Here is a 15,698-nt window from a genome sequence, read left to right on the forward strand (position 1 = left end):
AATAAGGTTGTTGGTCTAAGTCCTCCTTGATTTTATTATGACGTTATGCATAGGAAATAAGATTGTTTATGTATGCAGCTGATGACATGTTCCTAAACTAGTTTAAATTGTTCATTTCGTAATTTTACTTTCTTGCGTACGTGTTCGCACACAGCAAATATTATTGTCAGATATTAACCTACAGTAGGTATCGTACTTTATCTCCTGACCTAGTGCTTTAGCATTCAAGTGGTTTGTATGAGGCTTTACGGTGAAAATACATGTATTTATTTCCTTAGAGGCTACAGACTGGAATGATTACAGTGATATTGATTGCTCGTGCTGTGAAGATCATCAGAATGCTTCTGTTCATGAAGCAGGTACAGATGAAATAGTTGAGGAGCATTGGGATGTCTCTAGTGAAAGTATAGATAGAGATTTTAATGTTTGTGAAGAAGATATAACTAAAGAAGATACCCACTTATGGAGGAATAATGTTGACCCGCAGCCACCTGAAACTAACAGAATTGGGTTGTTGCTTTTATCTTTTCTACTTTTATGGACGTCATTTTATGGAATTTCAGCAGCAGCTCTAAACCATCTAGTTCAATTTCTACATTCTATTTTCTCCCTGCTAGCTCCTCTTTCACCACCTATAGCTGCATTGTTGGATATTTTTCCTAGCTCTCTATACAAATTAAAGAAAATGTTTGATCTGTCAACTGATCCACTTGAGAAATATGTAATCTGTCCTCAATGTAGTTCTTTGTATACTCAAAAAGAATGTTTACAAAAAAGCCTAAGTGGCATTATAAGTGCTAAGCCCTGTAATCACATTGAATTCAGAAATCACCCATTTTCATCTTGCAGGAATCCTTGTGGTCACACACTCTTAAAAGAAGTGATTACTAAAACTGGTAAAAAGTTTTATCCAATCAAGAGTTATTGTTATTATCCTCTTGCGAAAAGCATATCATCTGTTTTAAGCCAACACAACTTAATGGATCAATGTGAACACTGGAGATCTCGCAATATTTCAGAAAACAATTTTGCAGATATTTATGATGGGAGAGTATGGAAAGAGTTTATGAATTATGTTGGCAAGCCATTTCTTTCCAGACCATACAATCTAGGATTGATGCTTAACTGTGATTGGTTCCAACCCTTTGATTTAAGTACTTACAGCGTTGGAGTCTTTTACTTGGTAATTTTAAACCTTCCACGTACCATCCGATTTAAACCTGAAAATATTTTGATTGCAGGAATAATTCCTGGACCTGGAGAACCTAGTTACAATGAAATAAACTCATATTTAAGACCCCTTGTTAAAGAACTTAACTTTCTATGGACTGATGGGTTCACGATGATGCACAATGATAAGTCAGTAGTTGTTCGAGCTGCTCTGTTGGCTACTGTGTGTGATGTACCTGCAACTGCAAAGATTGGAGGATTTGTAGGTCATATGTCCAAACACGCTTGCTGGAAATGTTCAAAAGAATTTCCATACAATAAAACACTAAACCGTGTTGATTTTTCAGGAATTGAATTAGGACATCTACGAGAGCACTCTCAGCACAAAAGAAATGCATTGAAGGCAAAAGATGCTACAACTCCTTCTGAACGTAATCATCTAGAACTGGAAAGCGGAAGTCGGTTTACAGAGTTGTTTCATCTCCCATATTATGACTGTAATAGGTTTGCAATCATTGATCCGATGCATAATTTACTATTAGGAACTCCCAAGAGAATTCTTCATAAGGAGTGGTTAAAAAATGGATTGATTAACAATAAAGCACTAGAGGAAATACAGGAGATAGTCCATAACTGCACAGTACCTAGTGGTGTTGGTAGAATTCCTTCCAAAATCTCATCAAACTTTAGTAAATTGACTGCAGATGAATGGAAAAACTGGACTTTGTTGTTTTCTCCACTTGTGTTGCATAATTATCTACCTCAAGATCACCTAGATTGTTGGCAATCATACATTTCTGCTTGTGAGATTTATTGCTCTTCAACACTAACATTAGATGACATCGACAGAGCAGAAGAGTTGATGAAATGCTTTTTCACATCAGCTGAATTGCTCTATGGTGCCCCCTTTTTAACAATAAACACTCATTTACATTTACATCTCCCTGACATTTTTAAAGACTATGGCCCATGCTACGGATACTGGCTATTTAGCTTTGAACGCTATAATGGCATTTTGGGAAAGTATCATACCAATCAACTTTCTGTTGAAGTTCAATTAATGCGTAGGTTTATCGAGAATGCACACATTAGAAACATTGCTAGACCTTACGCACTATCTCCAGAGCATTGTTCTATTTTCAAAACCTTGCTAGGTGCCACAAGTAGTGGTTCTGCATCGGACACTGTGTTTGGCCAAACAATTTATCCAGTGGTAGCTGGTGATTTTACTGATTTTTCTTCATTGCAAACTGGCACGATTGAATTTTTGTCACCTTTTATATTATACCATTTTGATCGTACTGAGATTTTCAACTTGAGAAGATGCTACCAGAAATTTATTCCAGATGTAGATGTGCTAGAAATTCCACAACTTTGTCGCACATACAAAAAGGCAATGTGGTTTACCCAATATCTAAAAAGCTCCAAGTATCCTAAGGAAGTACAAACTTGCATTTTAGCTCACTGGGTAGGGAGAGATGGACAGATAATTGATGCAGCTGCTGGTGACTTATCATCTTGTGGTAGAATAGAATATTTTTTCAGCCAGCGGCTATTGCTTACCAATGGCCAGTACACTGAGACAAGAATGGCCTGTGTAAAGTGGTTTCAACAACATGATCTTAGGCACGTCTTAATGAAACCAGCTCAACTTTGGCATGAAAATTCCTTTAAGGCATTCGGTCCTGCATCATTTATTCCAATGGAGAAAGTACTGGAAATCTGTGTCTCTATAAGCTTATCTGTAGATTCAGAAATGGTAATTGCTGTAAATCCTTTGAGAAAAAAAATCTTTCTATAAAAATATTATTACTCCATGAAATATGTAACCAATTATGTTTTGTATGCTTATCTGTTCATGTACTTGATAATTAGTTATGTGTTAGTAAAAAGTAAAGGTATTCTCTAACTATGTACATATTCAGTCAATAAGAAATGTATGCATGCCAGTTTGTAGACTTGCGCCTAAAGGGTTTCATATACAATGACCATGAAAGTTTCTCAACAATAGTATTTGACAGTTAATTATCTGGTAGTTACCACCTTCATGCTTTTCTTGTCAGACATACACTGATTATTTTCTGTCAGAACTGAATTTTATCAATTTTTATTAAGTATGGAATGACTGTATGCACATGCATATTTCCAGCACATTTGTGCTATATTTCCTTCACTTATGTGTTACATTAGGTGAAAAGTACATCTGTGATGAATATAACATTTTTTGTGAATGTGAAATGTAGCAAATATGAAACGCAAATGAATTTGTATGCACCACGGATTTATGACATGCTGTATTTCACATATTAAACACTTCATATTTCCTTTAGGTATTGCACAGGTCACATATGTAGTACATATTGTCTTAAATATGTGCAACATGTATGATACTAAAGCACATTTGAGCAAATACATTTTTTCTTGTAGTGCCACCGTCTGAATAATAAATTACTTCATCGCCCACCAGCCACGTGTCTCGCCACTCAGGCTCCTGCCCAAAACGCCGGTAGTGGCACAACTTCCGAACCGGACTCTCCAGTACGACCGCGACTTCCCCACATCACTGGTCCTTTCAGCATCTCTGACTTTTTGTTCCACCTGCTTACACACTTAAAGTGACCCATACACGCGGTATTTTTCCTGCGCATGCGTTCGTAGCGTTTTCCAATTAATACCTACTGTTCCATACTACATTCAGCGTTGTGATGCAGGTGTGCTATGTACCTATCTAATGCTGGCTAGCTGCAATGTGCTGCTACACCACCGAAAATAAACACAAATTATCTCCCTCCATTAACTTTGTTTAGCTAACAAGTTAAACTTCATTTAATTATACGCAGTGGCTATTCGTTCGGCAGACAGATACCACTTTTTTTGTGCAATTCGTCCGGCAGTATCACTCATAACTCAAATGTCAAACATACTAGTTGTATAAAGGTAAGTTTTTGGGTGGGTTTGAGGCAAGCTAGGGTTGGCCTGGCTTCGCCAGAACGCTCGCATCACTCGCCCCAACCCTAGCTTGCCTCAAACTCACCCAAAAACTTACTTTCATACAGGCAGTGAAAGTCATCATTGTGCGTAACAGGTGAATGTAACGTTAGGTTAGGTTTAGGGTCGGATTCAGCTTTGTTTTCTTCTTCACTGGGTATTCTTCTTATATAGGTTTCTTCTTGAATGACGTACGTAAGGTAGAAACTAAAGGAGGTGAGTAGCTGAGACCCATGGTACAGTGTTTAGGATGCCTTCTTACGTAGCTCAAGGAACCAGGTTTGAATCCTGATCAAGGCTTTTATTTTCGTTTAAGGACCCTTTTTTTGTCTAAGTTTTATTTATTCACGTGACTGCTGGACGAATAGCCACTGCGTTAATTATAAGGTATTTCTGACTGTATTAGGTCATAGACGGGCCAACAGGAATCCGACACAAATCACTTGGATTCCCACAATGCAATCTGGAATTTGGAATCCGAAATCTCGACAAATATTCTATAAGTCGGATTATTTCCGTATATTTCTGGTAATTTATACTGTTTATTACCTAATGTACTGTGTTGCAATCAGCTTAGTCTCGTGAGCACGGTACACATGTCTCGACATGTTTGTACAGGCCTCACCAATTATCTAATTAGCCTGGAAGCCTGTTGAATGCACAAAATGTTTTAATCTATGTGTTGCTAGCCAGTGCTGGGACAGTTACTTTTACAAGTAACTAGTTACATATTACTCGCAACTGAACTATTTAGTTACAGTTACATATTACCCATAAAATAAAGTAACTACAATGGACCTTATCCGCAATGACGTCAAATCATTAAATGGCGGCCGCTAGTGTGGACACTTTGTACAGGAAGTATTGGGAGAGATGGCGGTTCGCTATGTTAACATTCACATACTGCAGCAAAGGGCAAGGTGAGGCATACTTACTTAATTTCAAGACAAATGCGTATGGTTTTGCGTCAATGCCAAAGCTTAAGTCTGGTTTCACCTGGGGGACTATTTTGCATTGCCATATCACGCTAACTAGCCTCTTACCTTTATTATCCAATGGTTACATGTTGTGAAATCCACAAACAAAGTTCATTTTAGTGATAACATACGAAGTGTCCACACTATACATGACCATTTTGTCAATTATGATGTCATTGCGGATAAGGTCCATAATATTACATATTATTATTACTTTGCGTCCACAGCCTTAAGCTGTCATGTGTGAAACTACAACCTTAGCATGTGACATGATTAGATTGTTGGACAATGTGAAAACCTTGGTTATAAGGCCCCTATTTGGTGATTATTAGTTTCTCATTCAACCTTTCTAGTTGTTATGATGCGGGCAGGAGGTTATTACCATTAGGCCATTATTTTATAATATTAACACACTGATGTACAGACCTTGTCCAAATCATCTTTCTTTCTTACTACAAACATTTCCTTTACCAGCTGATTCTACACTTCGTGATCACCAATTGTTTTTTGACAGTCAACTGAAAGCCCGCTGTTTTGATCATAGAAGTCGATAGAACACGATTGCAACAAAGTGGATCCACTGCAGCAATTTGCTAAGGAAAACAACAGTTCTCCTGGCGATACATAGTGCATTGTTGTGTTCATCAACCAAAAAATATAACTGTTTGGTATCACATGTACTTCTGAGCATGAACAGAGTAAATAATGGCTTACCATGCGGTAGCCTCAGAAAGATGCGGGCGGTGGATGAGAAACTAATAATCACCAAAATTAATAGGGGCCTAAGTAAGAAGCTGGTGAATAAACGTCATTCAATAGGCTTCATTACTTCGTTGTGGATAGGCATTTCTCAGTGGATTACTAACGAGATAAGGAACTTTGTTACAATTTGTTCCCATCTGTTAGTTTACTGTTTGATTTCTATAGTGGTTTACTTAGAGTACAACATGCCTTTGTTAGGGAAAAGGCTTGAAAATAAGCACAGGCCCTTGTTAGTGTGTGTTTTGAACCAGAAGATGATACATCTACTGTTATTTCCCATTCAAATTGGCTTTGTTGTCATGACCAATGTAAAGGGTATTTATTGCTCCTGACCAAACAAAATATGAAAGAGATAAGCACGTGAAATTGGTTATTGAACTAAAGAAAAGGAAAGCTAAAGGGGAAACTAGTTTGATTATTAGAAATAGCTGTACAATATCTAATATCTAGGTTGGCACTATTTTTCATTAACCTCTTGTCATGATCATCGGCAAATTTTTTTACAAATTTATGTCAGATTTTTGCTATATATTCAAGGAAATGTCATTTCAGTCTACAATACATACTCTCAACCTTTCTTACTAACTATTTTCTAAACTAAAACTATCAGTGGCTGCATTGCCTGGTGCAATTTACAGCCACAGTATCGTGAAAACAAAATTTAGGACTCGAAAAAGTTTCGATGCTGCTGGAGCACACAGCAAGGGTGCCAAAGTAACCCTCCCAGGGCAAACTGAAATGGCATGGGTGCAACTACTACCACACCAAATATCATCTAATTCCAAAATTGTTTGCCATCTGGCTAAGCTCGATGGCTGTCAAAATTCATCAAAATGACGATTTTATCTACTTGCGGGTACTTTTGCAAGCTTGCCTAACCCATAGCCAGTAGTCTTCATTCATAGGGTTGGTTAGGAAGCTCTTCTAGTGACCTCAAAATCTGCCAAATACCGATATCGACAATTTTGGGGTAGCACTAATTTCATAATGCTCGATGCCTTTTTTGACTAACTTAAAAAAAGAAAATAATATTAAATGTGAAAAATTCTGAGCTCAATCTAAGGACATTTTGGATGAATCAGAGCCATAACTACTGCACCACTGCTGCCAGCTACTGGAACCCTGAATTTTAGACATACTTAAATGCAAAATAATATAAAAATAGCGATCTAGAGTATATTAAAGAGCATGTTTGAACCCAAAACCTACCCCTAATGCCATCACAAATTAATTTTATGTTTCTCGGATGTGGCGGGTCAACATATTCACTTTTCTTTAAAAATAATAATCACATGATCGGTTCACGTGAACTCACATGGCAGATAAAACTGACACCATGGCTTCATGAATGGTTGAGTGTTGTTTTGAAATGAGGTGTAGTGATCGTTTAAAACAGAAGAGTAGTGAAGTGCTCCTGTGAAGAGACATTTGAGTTGCTGGTTAGAAAAGTTACTCAGGAATTTCAAGAAGAAAGAGTGGGTGGCTACTTGGCTTTAGTAATTTGACATGCTAAACATGTATGTTAATGGAGTTTAAACATATAAATCAATATATAATAGTGAGAAGAGGTATACCAATAGCATGTAGAAAGTCTGACTTTTCAGCTTTGTAGTCATGGCAGGTTTTGCTGATCCAAGTATAGTGTGGCAGCTACTTGCTCATTATGTACATATTGTGGTCGAGCCTACAGCACAAACATGGTATACAAGCATGCAAAAGTTTAAAAAAACAACTCATTTATTTTAAAATGTACAATGACCATATGATTTATTGCAGCTATATGTGTTCTGCTGGGAGTCAGTACACAGTATTGTTATAAATATACGTATATATTGTAATATACATGTGCCATTCTACTAATTTTCAACCTACTGGGTAACCCTTGAGGGTAAAATAATCTGAGAAACATAAGATTTATTTGGTATGGCCTAACTGGAATGAGTACCGTAATGCAAATGATTAACAAAAACCACAATCAAAATTGCCATTCATGTAGAGTGCCAAAATTTGGATATTTAGAACTGGACAAACTCCATTTGTGTTATGTAATATTTCTGCTGGTTTTTCTTTGTCATTCTTGGTAGAACCAATGAAATATAATAAGCAATAAGTAGTATTGATGGTTGTGCCCAATTAACATGCTCTGACATTTCCAAGAGACTGAAGAAAGCTGCCTACACATATGAATGCGATTGAAGGATCCAGCAAGGATGTGGTGGGGAAACCAGCATGAATGACTTGTAAAACTTCCTAAACTGGTGACAAATGGTGAGATCGACATTTTGATGGATTTTGCACAGGAAAAAAGGTGACATTTCCTGACCAAAAATCAGCTTTGAAATGTACAGGAAATGCAACTGTTGAATTTACTATATCAAACCTGAAGTAAACCTGTATACCGTAAATGTCACATGTTGTGACGTTTCCTAAAACACTGGAAATTTCATGTGACTGGACATTTCCTCTGCCAAAAATTTGACGTGTTGTTAGATTTCCTGCATGTATTCAGAAATTTGATATTTACATGAGATTTCTTAAGTCAAGGACACATGGCATGCAGTGAGATTTCCTACACTATTCTGAAATTTGACATTTACATGAGATTTCCTAAGTCAAGGACACATGGCATGCAGTGAGATTTCCTACACTATCCAGAAATTTGACATTTACATAAGATTTCCTAAGTCAAGGACACATGTCATGCAGTGAGTTTTCCTACACTATCCAGAAATTTGAAATTTACATGAGATTTCCTAAATCAAGGACACATGTCATGCAGTGAGTTTTCCTACACTATCCAGAAATTTGACATTTACATGAGATTTCCTAAGTCATGAACAGACGACATGTAGTGACATTTCCTACACTATTCAGAAATTTGACATTTACATGAGATTTCAAAAGTCAAGGACACATGACATTTCCCACACTATCCAGAAATTTGACATTTATATGAGATTTCCTAAGTCAACACACGGCATGTAGTGACATTTCCTACACTATTCAGAAATTTGACATTTACATGAGATTTCAAAAGTCAAGGACACATGGCATGCAGTGACATTTCCTACACTATCCAGAAATTTGCCATTTATATAAGATTTTCTATATAAGTCAAGGACACATGGCATGCAGTGGCATTTCCTATACTATTCAGAAATTTGACATTTATATGATATTTCCTTAGTCAAGGATACATAGCATGCAGTGAGATTTCCTACACTATTCAGAAATTTCAATGAGATTCCTTATTCAAGGACACATGGCATGCAGTGAGATTTCCTATACTATTCAGAAATTTCAATGAGATTTCCTAAGTCAAGGACACATAGCATGTGGTGAAATTTTAGTCCAAGATTGTCACTCCAGCTGCTGTCATACCTGACTACTATAACACTTTAGAGATTAGGATAAGGTTTACATGTAAATTGTGTATTTGGAATGCAATATATACGGTACATAATAGGACACATCATGTAAAATTCAATATTTACTGGGAATTTCCTACATTAACAGGAAATGTGAAACCCACAATGAAATAATACCTTGGTAATATAGGTTTCTTATACATTTTGCAAACTCTATTAAAGTAGGTAAGCTAGCTAGTTGTGATGTACTAATGCTGTCTGTTCAGGAAATGTCCGTCCATAAATGTCATGTGTCCTGAACTGTTGGAGAGGATGATGCATATTGGCACCATACTGTCCCCCTCTATACTGTGTTTAGGAAATGCATTGACACATGGCATTTACTGACATTTCCTAGATAAGAAATTTGCATTTTGAAACCTATCCTGAGTGCAGGAAATGTCAAGAAATTTATGAAAATGTGATCCTTCCTGTGTTTCAGAAATGTCAGTAAATTTCACCTACCCTGCATTAGGAAATGTCAAGAAATACCATCAATCCTGCTATTTGGAAATGTCATGGGAATGGTGCCCTATACTACTTCAGGAAATGTCAAGGAAATGTGCAAATTTCATGAACACTGGAAATGTACAGGTATTTCTGTACATTTACTGGGGATTTCCGAATACCTGAAATGCAGCTTTTTTTTCTTGTGGATTGACCTCGATAAGAGTGCTGAAAGAACCCTGCTATGGATGAATACAGCTAAACAGGGATGCTGCATTGCATGACTCAAGGGAGGTTAAGCATCATGTTTGGTGTGTACGATTTCTTCAGCATAGTGTAGATTGTCACACAAAATTGGTTGATATCTGCTAAATTGGTCAATATTGGTATTTAGCAGATTTTGATGTTGCTAGAAGAGCTGTCAGACCATCACCATGAATGAAGACCACTGGCTATGAGTTTGGCAAGCTTTTGAGAAGTAAACTAGCACATTTGGCTTGTAAAAATCCCATAAGTGCATAAAATTGGCATTTTTGATGAATTTTGACAGCAGTCTAGCTCAGCCAGGTGGCAAACAATTTTGGATTTTGATGATATTTGGTGTGGTAGTAGTTGGACCCAGTTTGACCTGGGAGGTTTACATTGGCATCGAAGCTGTGTGCTCCAGCAGCACTGAAACTTTTTATAGTTCTAAATTTTTTTCACCATGCTTCAGCTGGAAATTGCTCCAGACAATGCAGCCACTGATGGTCTTAGTTTAGAGTACAGTTAGTAATAAGGAAGGCTGAGCATGTGTATTGTAGTTTGAAAAGACATTTCCTTTAATATATAGCAAAGAATCTCATAATTTGTAAACATATTTAGAATTTCGCATGAAGAAGACATGACAAGACAACAAGACGTTAATGAAAAATGTAACCTAATTTTAGAAAACCGTCAATCTATGCATACGGTAATAAAATGCTAATTTGCTGTAGAATGCGAGTTATGATTTCCCTTAAAACTAGAACTAGTCTTACAGTTTACAATCTAGAGCCTTGATACTATCATAATACACTATACAAAATAGTACAAACTATTGTGCATTTTTATTATTGCCTTTTAGCTTCTCAATCATCAGATACTCAACTTCTGGATTGACACTGCCACCAATCTTTCCTTTCAATTCCATGCCTTTTGGGTGAAAACGGCTGACTAGTTCTATTTTAAACATTAGGGTGTAGAATAACAAGAGGTGTGTTTGTTACCTGATGCACAGATGCTAAAAGTTCAGTAATAAGCCACAGACTAATTAATGACCCTAATATTTCCATTATTGTAAAAGATAGCCTGTTTTGCCATGTGACTTGGTAAGCCTTATGTAAACTGTACAAAGTACCCTTAAAAACAATGGGTAAACAAATGCAAGCGTCAGAAAAAATTTACACAAGTTTTTATTGCCTTACTGGTTGGTGAATTGACACTCTGGTAGATATATTCTGGGCATCATCATGTTCCCATATTCATAGGGAGTTTAAAAAATCCTTGTTTCATCTTCATACACATGTGGGTTTCTGAGTTACCAACATTTGGTTGCATTGCAGTGACAAAAGAATAAACAATGATTTTTCTTTAATGAATTCACCTTCCTTCCGGATCACAGAGGAATACCTTTGTCAAAAACTAAACCTTGGTGGATTTGCAAATTCGTGGCAAATGCAATGAGCAAAGATTCAACTCCGTATGCCATATCAGTAAGTTATGATACTTTATGTAAGCACCTGTAGATTATTTTCTCGATGTATTCTGTACATATTGGTTTAATTGTTTGTCCGGCTATATACTGCTGTAGGTAGGTAGGTAGGTAGGTAGGTAGGCAGGCAGGCAGGCACAGGCAGGCAGGCAGGCAGGCAGGCAGGCAGGCAGGCAGGCAGGCAGGCAGGCAGGCAGGCAGGCAGGCAGGCAGGCAGGCAGGCAGGCATGCAGGCAGGTAGAAAACATAATACAGGTGTATACAAAACATTTGCAGCTTACAAACAAAATGAAGTACAGAGTTACAGCTTGTATCATTGTGTTTGAATAGGAAGTCCATTACTGGGCTCCATAGTGATACTAGTGATACTACTTATAAGACTACTTAGTAGGAGTACAGAGTAACTCATCTAATAATGGACAGGCTCCAAAGTCTGACACAATTACTCGAGCTACAACAGGAATTTTATTATGTCCTTAGATATTTCAAGTCTATAGGACTTTGCACACCAAGTATCAGCATTCTTGGCTTCCCTTTCTCATGGCAACAGCCTGCAAAATTATTTCCATTTAAAAGTTATAATTAGGAAAAATTCAATTCATGGACACCTACCATCTAACAATTCACACTTACATCCAATCAAGAGTTTTTTATCTTCATGTTGTAGCAACTCATCTACATTTTAAATATCCCTAGTTAATTTAATCAAATCTTTTAATCATGAAATAAAATTAGGTGTTACTGGAGTAATAACCACACCATGAATTTAAGTGTATAGATGTATATGGTGTTTGTAAATGTATATGGTACACATTTATCTCAAACAGCATATGTGACCCAATTTTGGAAAACCATCCTTTTTGGCACATTGGTCAATTTTCTATTTTATAGCTTAAATGAGGCACTGGGTGTTTATCTATCTTGTGCTAAAATTTCAGCTTGATATCTTGAAGAGTTCCAGAGATATGGCCAATTTACTGTTTAATACATTACAAACTAACTTTTCATAGTAACGCATTGAGTTCTGTGAGTGATTAAGTGTTACAAATGGTAACACATCACTTTGTTTACAGATAATTTCATCCTATCATCTAAATATATATAAAAAGAGACTACTGATAGTTAAATCAAGTGTTCCTGGTCCTTTCCTTCAATTAAATAAGATGTATCACTGTCTAATGCTTAGTTTTAACCATTCCATCACCTCAACAAATTACCCAATTTGTAAGTTAATTTGTGTCCCACACATTGTGAAATCACTACATGGTCTGATAAATCATCTATATCTCCTAGCAGAAAGAAGCTTTGGTTGTGAAATTTCACAGCAAGAAGGTTCAATAGTTGCTTTATCCAAATGTGCAAAGAATCAATTTAAAAAATATTGTTGAAATCTTCAATTGAGTTTTCCTGCAACCTTTGCTTGTGCCCAAAAGGATGGTTTTCCAAGATTGGGTCACATATAATTAATCAAGTTTATGTGTACTTAAATTTATGATGTAATTATTAACCAGTGACATCTAATTTATTTGATTTTTTATTTTTGATTAAATGATTTGATTAAATAAACTGGGGGTATTAGAAAGTAGATGAGTTGCTCTACAATGTGAAAACATAAAACTGTTGATTGGATGTAAGTGTGATTGGCTTTGCTGTTGTCTGGGCTTTTCGCTGCTTCAATCTGCCATCGAATCTATTTGTGGAGCATTTCCTCCATTGGTGTATTCTCTAGAGCTTCACCACAAATGGATCTAGTGAAAGTGGAGTCACATCTGAATTATTAAGGATAGACTTATTAAGGAAGGGCAGCACATCTAGCCCTGGGAAAAGAAGATGTAAGTGTGATTTGTAGATGGTGGTTGTTTGTGAATCAATCTTTTTTCTAATTATACATATTAACTGGAAATGACTTTGCAGGGCTGCTGCCACGAAACAAAGAAGCTGACTGAGAATGCTGATACTTGGTGTGCAAAGCCTCACAGCTTTGAACTATCTAAAGACATATGTGACCTGGTCTGCAAAAAGGGTCCTATAACCTTTCCAAATTTTCAAGTTTGACAAGTCATAACTCATCATGTATGCAGTAGTTGTATCATGTACCCGTGTAATCTTTCTGATATGTACACCCAAGCTTGAGGGTCATGAGGCTCAAGAGCGTGGGTGTATATGTAATAGTTGTATCATGTACCTGAGTGATTTACCTGATATGTACACCCAAGCTCGAGGGCCGTTAGGCCCGAGAGCGTGAGTGTACATATCAGGCAAATCACGAGGGCACGTGATACAACTGATATGTACCATGTAGGCTAATAGCCTACTGTGGTGGGCGACTAATCACCCAAGCCAATACGAGGCAACCCACTGGATTAATTATATAGAGAGTCTTGTAAAATTCAATTATGGGTCAGCAGCAAGTAACGTTGCAGTTATGTTTGTTAACATAAACGGGAAAATCCTATGAATATCACGGAAACACTCAATTTTGCGATTTAACAAGTGTTTCAAAGTTGCTACATCGTTTAACCACTGTTTACAATGTTTTCTAAACATCCAGAGGGGCAAGCTTCACTGTAGAGTGGTGACCTTGTGATATACGAAAAGTGGGCGTAGTACGTAATCAAACACGTGGACATGCGATTATAAATTAACCATGACACTAGTTCTCACCTTAAACTTCCGTTTGTCAACTCATAGGGTGGTAAGGGTGTCGAATCGCCTTCGTATGAGTGCTGTAAAATGCAAAATCGGGTTCATTATTTCATCACGTGAGTAATAATAAACTCCCACAATCGAATACTGCCAGGATTCTTATAAAAACAAACAACGTTACCTCATCAGATATCAAGGCCATGGTACAGTAAATGTACCATGGCCAGCCAGGGTTTATAAGATATGTAACCTGGAATTTGCCTGTGAAGTTAGGTGGTTTCATGGTATATATCAGAAAAAATCACGAAGGCATGTGATACAACTGATATGTACTATGCTGATGAACGGGAAAATCCTACGGATATCACGGAAACACTCAATTTAGCGAATTTACAAGTGTTTCAAAGTTGTTACATCACTCAAACACTGATTACACAGTTTTCTAAACATCCAGAGGGGTAAGCTTCGCTGTAGAGTGGTTACCTCGTGATATACGAAAGTGGGCGTGGTATGTAATCAAACACGCGGGCAAGCGCTTGTAAATTACCTATGACACTAGTTCTCACCTTGAACTTTCGTTTATCAACTCATAGGGTGGTAAGGGAGTCGAATAGCCTCCGTCTGAGTGCTGTAGGATGGAAAATCGGCTTCATGGTTTTCATCACATGAGCAATAATATACTCCCGCAATCGAATGCTTCCAGGATTCTTATAACAGCAAACCAACGTTACCTCAGATATCAAGGCCATGGTTTAACTTAAAGTACCATGGCAAGCCAGGGTTTATGAGATATGTACCCTGAAATTTGCCCTTGAAGTTAAGTGGCTTCATAGTACATTTAAACTTATGTCTTAAAATTACATCCAGGAATAGCGTGATGATAGGAGTGTAAGGTGACCAAATTTCAGGCTGGTACTATACACACAAGTCAAGATATGGATTGCCAAGTACATACAATTGGAAAGGCTATAAGACCCCTTTTCACATATCTGGTCACATATAAGTTGTTTTAAAAAATCTGTTATATCTTGAGTAATTGTGTCCAATTTGGAGCCTAGCTGAGTTACTCTGTAAGACTACTTAGTTTGTGTCATTCAGCCACAACTGTGAGATTTTTCATGAAAGTCAATTGTATCTAATTGTAGAGCATGTGATACTTCTTCACATAGCTATACCAGTTTATTATTAAAGACTTGATATTGATCCTTTACTATTAACTCTTGTTATATGTGATATATGTGACTAACTCGTGTTATATGTGCCATGCTTTTTATGTTGCTAAAACATCAGTTTCTAGATATACTTACTGTAGAACAAAATTGTCCCCTGTGGAAAAGACTGATGTATGGTTTACCTTAAAAGCAGCTTTCTTATTGTGAGCTGGCTGTGACACCTTACCTACACCTTTGAATCTGGCTTGCTAGTCCATTCATGCATCCACACATGCATTAATACATACATGTATGCATACACACACATATACATACATACATACATACATACATACATACATACATACATACATACATACATACATACATACATACATACATACATACATACATACAT

General features: G+C 36.9%; 1 protein-coding gene across 1 annotated transcript in view; it reads left to right on the top strand.

Annotated features, from left to right (window-relative positions):
• Nucleotides 1–3,165, top strand: part of LOC136246879 (uncharacterized) — a 4,212-nt gene extending 1,047 nt beyond the window's left edge. Inside the window, exon 2 of the mRNA XM_066038481.1 lies at nt 279–3,165. Within this exon, the coding sequence (XP_065894553.1) occupies nt 279–2,971 (2,693 nt within the window). The 3' untranslated portion in view covers nt 2,972–3,165. The remainder of the gene's footprint in view (nt 1–278) is intronic.
• Nucleotides 3,166–15,698: the final 12,533 nt, after the last annotated feature.

The sequence above is a fragment of the Dysidea avara genome, chromosome 2 (genome assembly GCF_963678975.1).
Source record: "Dysidea avara chromosome 2, odDysAvar1.4, whole genome shotgun sequence".
Taxonomy (NCBI): Eukaryota; Metazoa; Porifera; class Demospongiae; order Dictyoceratida; family Dysideidae; genus Dysidea; species Dysidea avara.